This window comes from Etheostoma spectabile, chromosome 9 (genome assembly GCF_008692095.1).
Source record: "Etheostoma spectabile isolate EspeVRDwgs_2016 chromosome 9, UIUC_Espe_1.0, whole genome shotgun sequence".
NCBI lineage: Eukaryota > Metazoa > Chordata > Actinopteri > Perciformes > Percidae > Etheostoma > Etheostoma spectabile.
In genome coordinates, this window is record NC_045741.1 from 28,157,761 (window position 1) to 28,169,695 (window position 11,935).

At 42.8% G+C, this 11,935-nt stretch overlaps 2 protein-coding genes across 2 annotated transcripts in view; one reads left to right on the forward strand and one right to left on the reverse strand.

Annotated features, from left to right (window-relative positions):
- The first annotated feature begins 8,504 nt into the window (after window positions 1-8,504).
- rasl11b (RAS-like, family 11, member B) lies at window positions 8,505-10,298 on the forward strand. The gene is made up of 4 exons (XM_032526069.1): window positions 8,505-8,809; window positions 8,924-8,980; window positions 9,088-9,164; window positions 9,686-10,298. The coding sequence occupies exons 1-4, from the start codon at window positions 8,695-8,697 to the stop codon at window positions 10,172-10,174; spliced, it is 738 nt and encodes a 245-aa protein (XP_032381960.1). The 5' UTR covers window positions 8,505-8,694; the 3' UTR covers window positions 10,175-10,298.
- A 67-nt stretch (window positions 10,299-10,365) lies between these two features.
- The window catches only part of scfd2 (sec1 family domain containing 2), a 122,228-nt gene continuing 120,658 nt past the window's right edge, over window positions 10,366-11,935 (reverse strand). Inside the window, 1 exon segment of the mRNA XM_032526005.1 lies at window positions 10,366-11,935. This exon segment is cut by the window's right edge and continues 297 nt beyond it. The gene's annotated coding sequence lies outside the window, so the exon portion shown is untranslated.

Here is an 11,935-nt window from a genome sequence, read left to right on the forward strand (position 1 = left end):
GTGCCCAGGAGGTGAAGTGGAATCTCTCCAGCTACCAATCCACACTCCGTACGGGGACTTGAACCGATAACCCTCCGGTTCCCAACTCCCTACAGACTGACCTACTGCCACCCCAAAAGTATGAACCAGGAAATGAAACGGACAAATTGCAGGACCTTAAACCAGAGACAGTTAAGAACTGAGACGCCCCAGCTCAGCCACGGCCACGCCTCTTTACGAGACTAGCGGCAGCTCCTGAGTGTATTCATTCCAGTGGGAGAAGTGAACTGACATACTGAAGTGGTATTGTGATTCTTTCCCCCCATAGTCACCAAAGTATATATTGGACCCATTCTTCACAGGCCACATATCTCCAGAACATTCTGACACCAAAATAAAAAATTTCAGATGGACACATGTGAAGAAAATAATTTTTATTTGAGAATTGTTTCTGTCTCAAGACCAAACTCTCGCGAGATCTGGCAACACAGAGAAGCTAACATCAGCTAAACTAATCTCTGTGATGCTAAATATGACTTTTAGCTGTGTAAATAGCTAACGTTAAGAAAAGACCATACTGATAAATGTACAACTTTTCATCCATCCAGTCTACATTCACTACACGTTCAAACGAGGCCACGCCCCTTCAGGAGACCATACCAATGGCGGTGCTTGAAATGCACTTTAGTATCTTATATTATCTTATCTTTAGTATAGAGGTTCTATGCCTAAACCACCTCTGTGTGGTTGTATTTAAATATACATCTCTCATCTGTCTGTCGATGGTATGTTGAGGGAAAGTCCTTTAGGTCAATGACTAAAACACGCCGTTACCATCCTGTTGTTTTCTTTTGGTTTAGCTGGGACTATATCTCAACAGATTTGTGTTCGCAGGTGCCTAATCCACCTGCATTCAGGTTCACTCAGCCCAGGAGAGGTAGTGACAGGACTGAGCCCCTCTGTCAGTTTGCACACAAAACTTTATTCAGTCTTCAAAACACTGGACTGACAGGAAAGCTCCCTAAGGTATGACAAAAGATATTTGGGTAAACCCTTGGTTGATTTTAGAAAGTTTTGAGATCCCTAAAAATGTTGTATGAATTGTAAAAAAAAGAAAATCAATTCTAAAGTTTGGGAACATGTGTTCAGAGGACAAACAATTACAGGTTAAATGTCCTGTCGCTGTTGCCGATGCTATGCACCTGTCACCACGTCGAGAAACCACGTAACCACGACCTGTAACCATGATTACTACAAACATAGTGTTGGCCAATCGGAGCAGGTCGTGCCAGACTCACGCCTTTGGCTGAGTCTCTATCTAATCTGTCAGAGGGAGACCAGGCGTGTGGTTGTGAAGTTTAATGTTGGTTATCCCCAGAGAAGAAGTTTCATGGTGCAGATTAGAACCCAAATTGAAACATAAGCAACTAAATTTGCTGAATGTTACAACATTGTGTCAAATGGGTCGTTATTACTGGGACTCGCTTATAAAGTGTCAGGGTTAGATCCATCATAGTGTCAAAAAACATTAGCTGACGTTGTTCAGTAACTCAGAGATGATCAACTAATGAAATTACTGATTTAGCCAGTGGGGGTGGGGGGGGGGGGTAACATTTTTGCAAAGCACTGTATCCGTGTCACATTCTCATTAGGGGCTGAACCCCCCTAAAGGTCTGGTCCTAGAATCGCCCCTGGGGTAAACTGGGAAAAAAACAGGCAATTAAGGTTATCAATATAAGATACCGACTGTCTGACAAAGATCTGACTGAAAATATTTGTGAGCTTATTTTCCATGTGCTCATACCGTTACTGTCTTTTCTTTTTTTTACTATCACATGTTTTATACAAGAACTGGACTGCACGTGCACAGCTCCGTATAGCCCCCAATTCATCACTGGGCTATTGTGACGAGCTGAATGAGTCACACCATTTCCCGCTGAGGACCGTGAGGACATCTCAGACCCGGCATCATATGTGAATCATACATTTTATTTCCCCCGTTGATGTACACAAAGACCTGGCCCAGTTCTACACAGTACACACAGTGCTACATGCATAAACTTTCTCATACTCTTGGTATTATTGAAGTATGTGAAGCAGCGGTTCATTTGGACTACTCAGTAATCACATCCACAGATCAGAGCTCCAGTCCTGACCCAGAATCAGCCCCCAAGGAAGCTGTCTGTCTATATTAAACCACCACAGAGGCCCTACTCTGAACCTCGCTCTGCCTCCAGCATGAGATCCTGCTCCGTTCAGTCTGGGCAGTAAAGCAGGCTAGACGGGCAAACAGGGCCCGGGGGGACAGTCTAAATAACCGACAGAGGGCCAGAACCATAAATCTCAACCACTGAACCCTGAGTCCCAACATGACGTGTCCAGAGCAGAGTCCCCCCGTCTGTGTGCTTCTGTGGTACTTAATGATTTCATTTCATCAACCAGGCTCCCAAGGTTTTATTTACCTAGAAATTACGTAAGAAATAAATGTGTGTTCGTTGCCATAGGTGCCTGCACAATAATGATTTGGTTAAAATTGAGGAAGAAGCTGAAAAAAAATAAACAATTGGTCCCAGATCATTCTACCCAATCACTAATAATACTTCCTTGTGTTTGTACTGTCCAGTCCCGTCTTGTCAGTTCTGTTATCGTGGCGTCTCACTTCCCTCTGTTGTCTGTCTGTTTTATGTGTTATGAGTTACACTCCATACATGGTGCTTTAATCCCCCCCGCCCTCTTATAGATCCAGGGTCTCACTAAAATCAGGGTGCATGGTTACGGTAGGACAACAGTAAAAGTACTGAACGTAATTCTAAATCTGAATGTAACATACTGTCTATATTTAAATATGTTGCTTTATTAAGAATAAAGTTGGAAAAAGAAGAAGAAAAAAAGAAAATTCATCAATTATTTCAACTTGACATGTTATTACAAATTGATTTTGTTCTGTTCTCTGGCTCAAAACTGTGTTCCCTGCAATCCTTATTTTGGGGTCTAATGGGTGTACCGCAGGGGTCAACCTTGGGCTCATTACAGTTTCACCTACAAATGTGTTCTAATGACACCATTATTTACTGTATGCACATGGAAGACGTGCAGGGGATGTAACAAAATGGATGCCATGTTATGGAGAAGGCAGCTGTCTGGGTTCATTACTTCTGCCTTTCCTTAACCTGTTGACATGTTTTTTTCTCCATCAGACTGAAAATCTGTTTGCAGATGTTTTTTTTAACGATGTCTCAAGTCCAGTGTGTAACATGTTTAGTTGTTTATTATCAAAATCGGTGTTGCCCGTTCCCAAACTCGTCCTTTTTTCATGAACATTTACCACCACCATCAATTCCAAGTATTCCTATTGGCTTGAAATTCTACATTTCCATTAGCATGAACTGGGGTAGATGCTCCATAATCACGCGCCATCTTAAAATACATTTGCCAGTGAGGGACATAAAGGACGTACTGCTCTGCCTTTCACGTCTTCGCAGTCACATGACAAACTTACAGGTGCTGCTAATGCTAATGGGTGTCGTCGCTTCCCAGCCCCGGGCAAGTTAGAAGTTTTAAAATCCAAATTTCAGGAACAGGAGTCTTCTTCTTCTTCTTCTTTGCCCAGAAAAAGAAAAAGGCGATTGAAAAGAGCAAGAGGCCGGCTTTTTGAAGTGTGAAGGCCACCGTAGCTGTGATACAGACTTTTGACTGCGTGGTGAGAGAGTTGATTGCGATATATGATCTCAACGCTAGATGGGAGAAAATAAGATATAAGATAAGATAAGATAAGATAAGAAAACCTTTTTTTGTCCCACAGTGGGGAAATTGCAGTTTGCAACAGCAAAGTAGCATAAACAAGTTAAACAAAGAAGTAGCGTTCTTACAGTAAAATAAAAAAAAGTAACTGGACATTAAATAAGACTAAAATAGATATATAAAGTCTCCTGTGGTCATTAGTAAATACTGGTAGTATAAAGGTATTGTAGAAGGGCAATGCACACGAGTCAGATATAGCAAGCTGTATTATATAATAATTGCACATGAATTAGTAAAATTGCCCTTATAAAAATGGCACAAATGAAAATTATGCACAGATGTAATAATGGCGCATGGGATATATTCCACAGTCAACAGGGTTCATTGTACAGTCTGATGGCCGCTGGAAGGAGAGATCTGCGGTATCTCTCCTTCACACAGCGGGGGGGGGGGGCAGCCTGTCACTGAAACTGCTCTCCAGGGCTGACAGGGTGGAGTAAAACAGAAGAAAACGATCTTTTTTTTACCAAAATACCTGGACATTTTTGGACATAAAACCATCTCATTGTAGAAACTAACTAAACTTTGTTTTGCAAAATACCAATGATAGTCAAGATTCCTTTCCCTTCAGATGACTTCATTAAGATGCTCACATGCAACTCTTCTGGAAAATATATTTTTTTCCATTGAAATAATAACAAAAGGTCCTCCCTCTGCTCACAGCTGAACTTCCCCTTACATGGTTAACCCTTGTGTTGTCTTCCCGTCAACCATGAAAAAAAAAAACGTTATTATCGCTTTTCACACATTTTTGTCACTTTTTCAATGTTGTAGGTTTTATGTTTTTGCTGTTTTTTTGATTTTGATAATGATAATGTTGACATTTTCAGTACTTATTTCGAGGGCCCATTTCTTAACCTGAAAACGGGTCAATTTGACCCAAAGACAACATGGGGGTTAAATCCAAACCACATATGTACAGGTTAAGTGCAAACCTAATTTTTCAGTCACAGGTTTAACACGTGAGAAGGAAAAAACAACAACCTTCGCAATCAGTGTGAAGCGGATAATCCTGGAGTTTAAAGTCTTACCTATAATACATATCTCTGGTCACATGCACACCAGATGAAAACACCCCTATCGTCTGTTATGACTGTTATTAACACCTAGTCCTGTTTGTTTGTCTATGTCTTCTACATGCACACAGCCATACCTGTTGGCACACATAAACTGTTCTGGGACTAACTGGTGTTGGGGCAATATCCTGCCCTTCTAGATTCTTTCAGGAAGAAGGGTTCAAGTCCGTAGGTTGGATGAAAGAACGTTTATTACCATGGAATATTCCAGAGACAAGGTTAAAGAGAATTATGCATCCATAGCTCTCCCTAAGTTTGTCTCACTCTTTTCCCTTTCTGCATGATCTTTTGTGCACAGGGGCAGTTCATTTGCTACCACGTGACATGTTTGTGCGCTGTGTTTTGTCTTCAGAAGGTTAGTGTCTAGCAGAGCTTGGCCTGCAAAATAGATAACAGGTCTCAGACTTCTACTGGAGAGGACCTTCACCCAAACACAGGACGTGTCCCTAACCACCCTTGGCCCTGCTTTTCAGAATTAGACTCACTCGGCAGAGCTATGGTTGGACACATTGTACCAAAACAACTTGTCAAAAGGTAAACTTTATGAACTATCACACTAAAACCAAGCAGACTATGTGTAATGCTTTTGCTCTTTAGCTCAAATATAATGAATTTAACACACATGATTAATATAACACACTACGTGAATATAATGACGTTTATGAGCACACATGATATGAATATATTTTATTCCAACACTGGTGCACATCAATCCTCAGAAATGTGAGTGGAAACCAATTATCCAATGTTACGCCAGAGATAAGAAGTGGAATGTAAACAAAGACGAATGAGAGAATCAAGATTGAAATATTTTCCTTCGTGTTTCTTATGAAGTTGGCGATGACTTCAATGTAACTTCAGTGTTAGATTGACATTCCCTGAGTGGGAGGAGGAGGTAGTGTCGGGGGACTATTGTCATTCAGAGCCAGTGTCATAGCACACACCACCCCCCCCCCCTAAAACCACCATTGCCATCCCCCTACCGCTGTTGACATTCAACAATATGCAAATGCACAAACATTTCACATTTCAATAAGAAAAAAACAACCTCTCTTCCTTTGTGGGATCAGGAGCTGCTTGTGCCGGCAGGCCAATACAGTTTCCATTGGTCATTGGAAATGCAAATGAACTTGTAGATATAAACAAACAAGTGAAAAGATCCATGAAAAGATGTGTGAATAGATATGAGTTACCGTTGTTGTCGTGCATCTGCAGTCAAGTCCTGACAAGTAAACAACAACTGGCCATTGCATGCCATTATGAACAGGTTATGCATGAAAATAACTTTTTTACGATGATTTTAAAACCCTGCCTGCCTTTGGTACAGTCTAAATTTAGAGAATTACATACGTTTTTTGGAGCCTTCACCCACTTTTAAAGTAAGAACGAGATAACTTAGTGAATGACTTAGTGAATAATTGGCTCTTAATAATCACATTTGCTGACAATGATTAAAGGCAATGAGAATGATAAGCATCTATCATGGTACTGATAAACATTTGACCATGGTGTGCCCCGAGGGCAGCTCCAAACTGCCCCAGTTTCTCTGATATCCTAAATAAGCCTCCCTTTGAGGAATCAGGCCCAGGGGCAAGTAATGGTCAAATGCCTCTATTCAGCTCCACTGTAAAAAGGTGAGGCCTCATTGGGAAATCAGTCCTCACTTCTGTGTTAATAAGGACATCCTTCTGAGAACACCTCCTCCTGATTTCACCTGCCCCCTCGTCCCCTCCGCCAACCCCCAATTATCTCAACATTCCTCGGTTTGCAGTGAATACCCCGAATTCTCCCTGACAATTGTCCACACCCCAGCTGAAGGATTACCCCCATTTTGCCTTCCCTAACCATCTATTGTCACCTCTGTGCGAGTGACACTCTGATCCCCAAGTCAGGCCTTGTTCTGATCTGTTGTGGCTATAATTGTCCGCCTTGGCTCAAAGGTATTTTAATTAACCTCCAGCCCTCCCTCAGGAAAAGTGAAGGAAACACTGGGCACAAACAGAAAGTGGAGAGGAATACTGCACTGCAACTGCATTTTTTTCTTAGATTTTAGAACCATTGTTGCTGCACTCGGTCATAATCACTTTAAAGACACTGCTGCTTTGACTTCTGGTATGCATCCTGGCACGTCATTTGGATAACAGGCTAAAAAAACACCTCCACATAGCACAGCATCCTCCCATTATTATCTGTCGCAATTAGCCTTCCCACCTTGTTGCTAAAGGAGGGAACAACCGCGATGCCTTTTATCTTTCTGTATCACAAATATGCTGCAATGGTAAAACCCCACTCACTTGATTTATTTAAAAAGGCCAAAGCTTGAGCTTCATTTGCACTCTGAAACTCTTTGAGATGTAATGAAATGCAAGTATGTACAGTATTTGCACACTACTCGAAAAAAAAAGAAAAGGTTCGCCCTTCCCGTAATGGTGCTGGGGTGGAGCTCACTGTGATGTGGTTAGAGGCATAGTTCTGTGTGTGCATGTGTACACACCTACAACCATGTCTGCTCACGAAACCCGGGCACTAATTTCATATTTCAGCGGGGACGCCTGTCATCAGCACTCTTATCAAAAATACATACCAGACCATAATCACAGAAGGATTGGATGCCAAAATACCTCAGAGCACATGAGCACAAATGAAAGATGGGAGAAGGAGAGAGGGTGGGGGGGACGAGACAGACAAAAGGGATGACACACAAAAGGGATGCAGCGCTGCTTTGCCATGTGAAATATGAAGAAATGTTTTATTATGTTGCAGTACTCCTCTAAAAATAGATAGCCTGGCTGTTTCACGGCTTTGTTGCCTTTCGTAGATAACTGGCTGAAATGTGTCAGCTCTGCACGTGGAGGGCCGTTGGCTTTTACACCCATGGCATGAGTTCTTGTAAAGTATGTGTGAATGTGTGTTTGTGTGTGTGTGTATGTGTATCTGTGGGGGGTATATCTGTACAACAGTAGCTGTCTTTAACCCCCTGTGTGGACCATTCCCAAATGAAGGGGCATGTCTGAACAGGTTACCAGCTGCAACACAACACTGTGAGATTGGACTGGATCCGTCCGCATAATGTCACCCCACACACAACAACATGCAGGAGGAAAAAACAAACAGCTGGTTGTATTTTGAAGATGTGACTAATGCTCAAATAATGTATGAATATAAAAACAACGATAACTGGGAAACCGATCACTTTTATGTTTCACTAGAAAATAAGATTAATTGTTGTGACATTCAAGTTTTCTTTGTGATTAACATGTATTTTAATTTAACATTCAAATCATCCAACTGGCAACATGAATACCTCCCCCTCCCCTTCGTCATCGACTTTTAAACATTAAAAAAGAAATATTTATTTCTACCTATTACAATAGCATTTTCACAGCCCTTGTTGTAAAGCAAAAACAAAAACGTTTTCCCCTTTCTTTTTTTTTTTTTTTTTCTTTTTTTTTTTTACAAAGGGATGATTTTTTTCGTTTTCCCCTTTCCACCGACAGGCTGTTTCGCCATGACACCCAGCCAGAGGTCCCACCTGTTGCAGAGCATTTCTCCCCGTGTAGGAGGAGGCGCACGAGGGAGGGAGGGAGATCACCAGCGCCCAATCAGACGCGACCACCGCTCGAGCGCTATAAAAGCCGCGAGCGCTTCTCAAAAAGCAGCAGTCACTCAGTTTGCTCTTTCGACCGCGAGCTACTGCTGACTTATTGTTCTTCTAACGGGATTGCTACAGGATTAACTTCGCCCGTCTTACCCGAAGTCTTTGTCCGCGACCTTTGAACGAATTTGGACAGAAAAACTAGTTTTGTCTCCGTTTTGTTTGCACAGAATTGACAAAAAAATGCGTCTCATCCAGAACATGACGACCATTGCGGAGTATGCAGCACCCGAGTGCTCGGTCCCAAACCGGGTCATTAAAATGGCTGTGATAGGAGGCAGCGGAGTGGGAAAAACAGGTAAGAAAATGATTGAAATCCCTCGCAGTTGACTCGCAGAGTGCTTCATGTTGCCGTGTGTTCTGTCCTATAGCTCATTGTCTAATTGAGTATTTTCGCTTTTGTCTATTTCAGCGCTCGTGGTGAGATTCCTAACGAGGCGCTTCATCGGAGACTACGAAAGAAATGCTGGTGAGTAACTGCGCATTATACTTTGTGAGGATGAAATGGGCTAAATTGGCTGTTTTTATTAAGAAGGTGAAACTTTTGGTGCTAATCCCCCCCCCCTCTGTGTGCAGGTAATCTCTATTCCAGAGAAGTGAAGGTGGATGGAGAGCAAGTGACCATCCAGGTTCAAGACACTCCTGGTGTGGAGGTAAGATCCTATTCTTTATTTTATTTGTATATAATTTTTTTTTTTTTTTAGCTTTCCTCTTCTAAGACGATAGTTTTTATTTTCCCTGGGCTGACTGTAGTTAACTGAGCTGGCAGGGTTCAACATATGAAAATCTGAGGATAATCCAATCCAAAAAGAATATAATTAAATTTACTGTCTGCCTGTTAAAATCATCTAAACGTCTCTTCACTGGGCACCAGTCCAAATCCAAAGATGTGTTTTCTCCTGAAGTAGAGCCCTTCAGTCTGGCTGTCTAATCTCCTATTTAGGCTAATGGATGTCTGAGGCCAGGGTAAATGATACCCAGATCCAGACTCCTCAGCACACCTCTGTTCTGCAGGAGTAACCCTATAGCTCTCGTCTGCTTCAGTCAGCATTCCCGTCATTACTAAAGAACCGTTTCATAATGTCAGGGAACGTTGGATGAAAATGCTTACACTGTTGCTCCAAGTAGGAATTCAGAAGTTTAATTGGTCTCCCTGTTTTTCTTCCCTTCCCAGATGACTGATAATGGCATCAACTTACCAGATCATGTGACCTGCTCCATCCAGTGGGCTGATGCAGTGGTGCTGGTGTACTCTGTGACCGACCGCCGCAGCTTCGATTTGATCAATCAGTTGCATCAGCTGGTTGTTCGTACCGGAGGCGCCAACATGCCTCCAGTAATCCTACTGGCCAACAAGGCGGACCTGCTGCACCTGAGGCGGGTGGACTCCCAGCAGGGCCCTATGCTGGCGGGCACCCTGGGCTGTTCTTTCTACGAAGTATCTGCCAGTGAGGACTACAGCGAGGTGCACAAGGCTTTCCACAGGCTGTGCTGCCAGCTAGCAAAGCAGCCGCCGCCTCCTGCCCCCAACTCTACTGGCGCTACAACAGAGAAGAGGCGCTCACCCCTCATCCCCAGGCCAAAGTCTCCCAATATGCAAGACCTGAAGAGGCGCTTCAAGCAAGCGCTGTCGGCCAAAGTCAGGACGGTCACCTCTGTGTGAAGAAAACTATGTTGAAAGTGGTCCAGAGTGGCTACAGTAAAAAATGCTTTTAAAAGGTGGAGGAGGAGAGGTTTGCTTCTCCACTGAAGTCCTGTATCAGCCTGGCTGAAAGAGGCAGATGTGACATGAACAGTGGTGGGTTCTAAGTAGTGAGGCGGGTGAGTCTTTACAGAGGGAATGACCTGAGTGGCAGGTGTCTGGCCTGTCAGATGCCATGTGTGAGGCGGGGCAGTGATGTGGTTCATCATCTGTTCAGGATTAGAAACTACACCTGAGGAGACAGACGCAGCTGTGTGAGGCTGACCGAACCCCCCACACACTGCTCTCCTGGCAACAACAGTGCTGAAGGACTGCTTATTTTTAGCTGTTCTTTATTCAGACTGCCACTAAATGCTAGCGTTATACCAGACACTCGAGCCAGGGCTCTGTGCAGCCATGTGTGTGTGTACACTCTAGTCTCTTGTATGTCACTAACAGCAGTATATTTTTGCATCATCAAAACAGCATTGTGTAAGACATAATTACAAATGTTGGGGGGTTGTAGCAGGGCAGCAGACGCTGTGTGTAGCGTGACAGTTATCACTGATGCACTTTATATAATATGATTCAAAGGTTATTTATTTGTTCCAATTTCATCACATTTTGTTCACAATAAAATTATGATGAATTTGAATATGTCTCTGGTTTTTCATTTATCGATGTGCATTTGACAGCAGAAACGGGCTCCTATTGTATACAGACAGTAGGCTACATTTTAAAACTAACTTCTGGAGCCGTGCTTCTGCTGTGACAGGAATGACTCGCACAGTAAAGTCTGAGCAATGAATAAACCACTTCATAAAACTGCTTTGACATCAGCAGTTATGAATACCGGTGAAGACAATAGAAGCCTGACTGTAGTTGCTTCTTAGACCTTGAGATCCCTCTCTCCACAGCTAAGATCTTTTCCTGACCCTGGGAAACTAAGTTGACAAAAAAAAATCTGAAATAGCCTGAGCTGACACTTGAGTTCATGTTTTATTAGGGACTCTTCTGAGAATTGCAAGCTCCCAAAAGACACATATTAAGCACTTTTCCAATAAAGCAGTGTGTTCTTACAGATCTGTTTATTTACAATCCTGAACCTAGTGTATCCTCAATATCCCGTTTCAATCTGTCACAAGACTCAAACAGAAGTGTATTGGTCTCTCTGCTTGACAAAGTGTGGGAGACACTTGTTGTTCACGATTGATTTAGGTGTGTGGGTGGCAGAAATGACTGCGCTCCAGCCGAGGTGATTCATGCTGGAGAGCGAGGAGTGTAGGCGGGGGCAAGCTCCACTGTAGGTGTGAGCAAATTATGGGCCTTAGCCAACAGGGTGAAACGACTTGTTCATTATTGTGCTCTTGTCACCATATGATGAGGCGAGGTGTGAATGGATGATAACACAGAGTGGGCTTTCTCTCTACCACAACAAGGCTTCTTTGAGATTCACACATTACAGCCTGCTTTTAACACAACCTCGCTGAGCCCGATGGATGCAAATCAAAGGGCGGTGTGAAAAGTTACTGGTTTAATTGTTTCATATTAACATTTGATGTCATTTTACAACTTTTGCTCAGAAAACTATAACGTGGCTTTGGGCAGATTTCTGTTTGGCAGCAGAAGAGGGACACGCACGCACGCACGCACGCACGCAAACACGCATTTTTTGTATTCCGTCTCCAAGAAACCCCAAAAGCAAATACCTACTTTCATATAATTAATTTACAGTTTACTTTG

Excerpts from the sequence above, each read along its gene's own strand:
- rasl11b (XM_032526069.1), top strand. The coding sequence starts at position 8,695 with ATGCGTCTCATCCAGAACATGACGACCATTGCGGAGTATGCAGCACCC. Across the intron at positions 8,810-8,923 it reads CAGCGGAGTGGGAAAAACAG|CGCTCGTGGTGAGATTCCTA; the intron begins GTAAGAAAATGA and ends TGTCTATTTCAG. Across the intron at positions 8,981-9,087 it reads AGACTACGAAAGAAATGCTG|GTAATCTCTATTCCAGAGAA; the intron begins GTGAGTAACTGC and ends CTCTGTGTGCAG.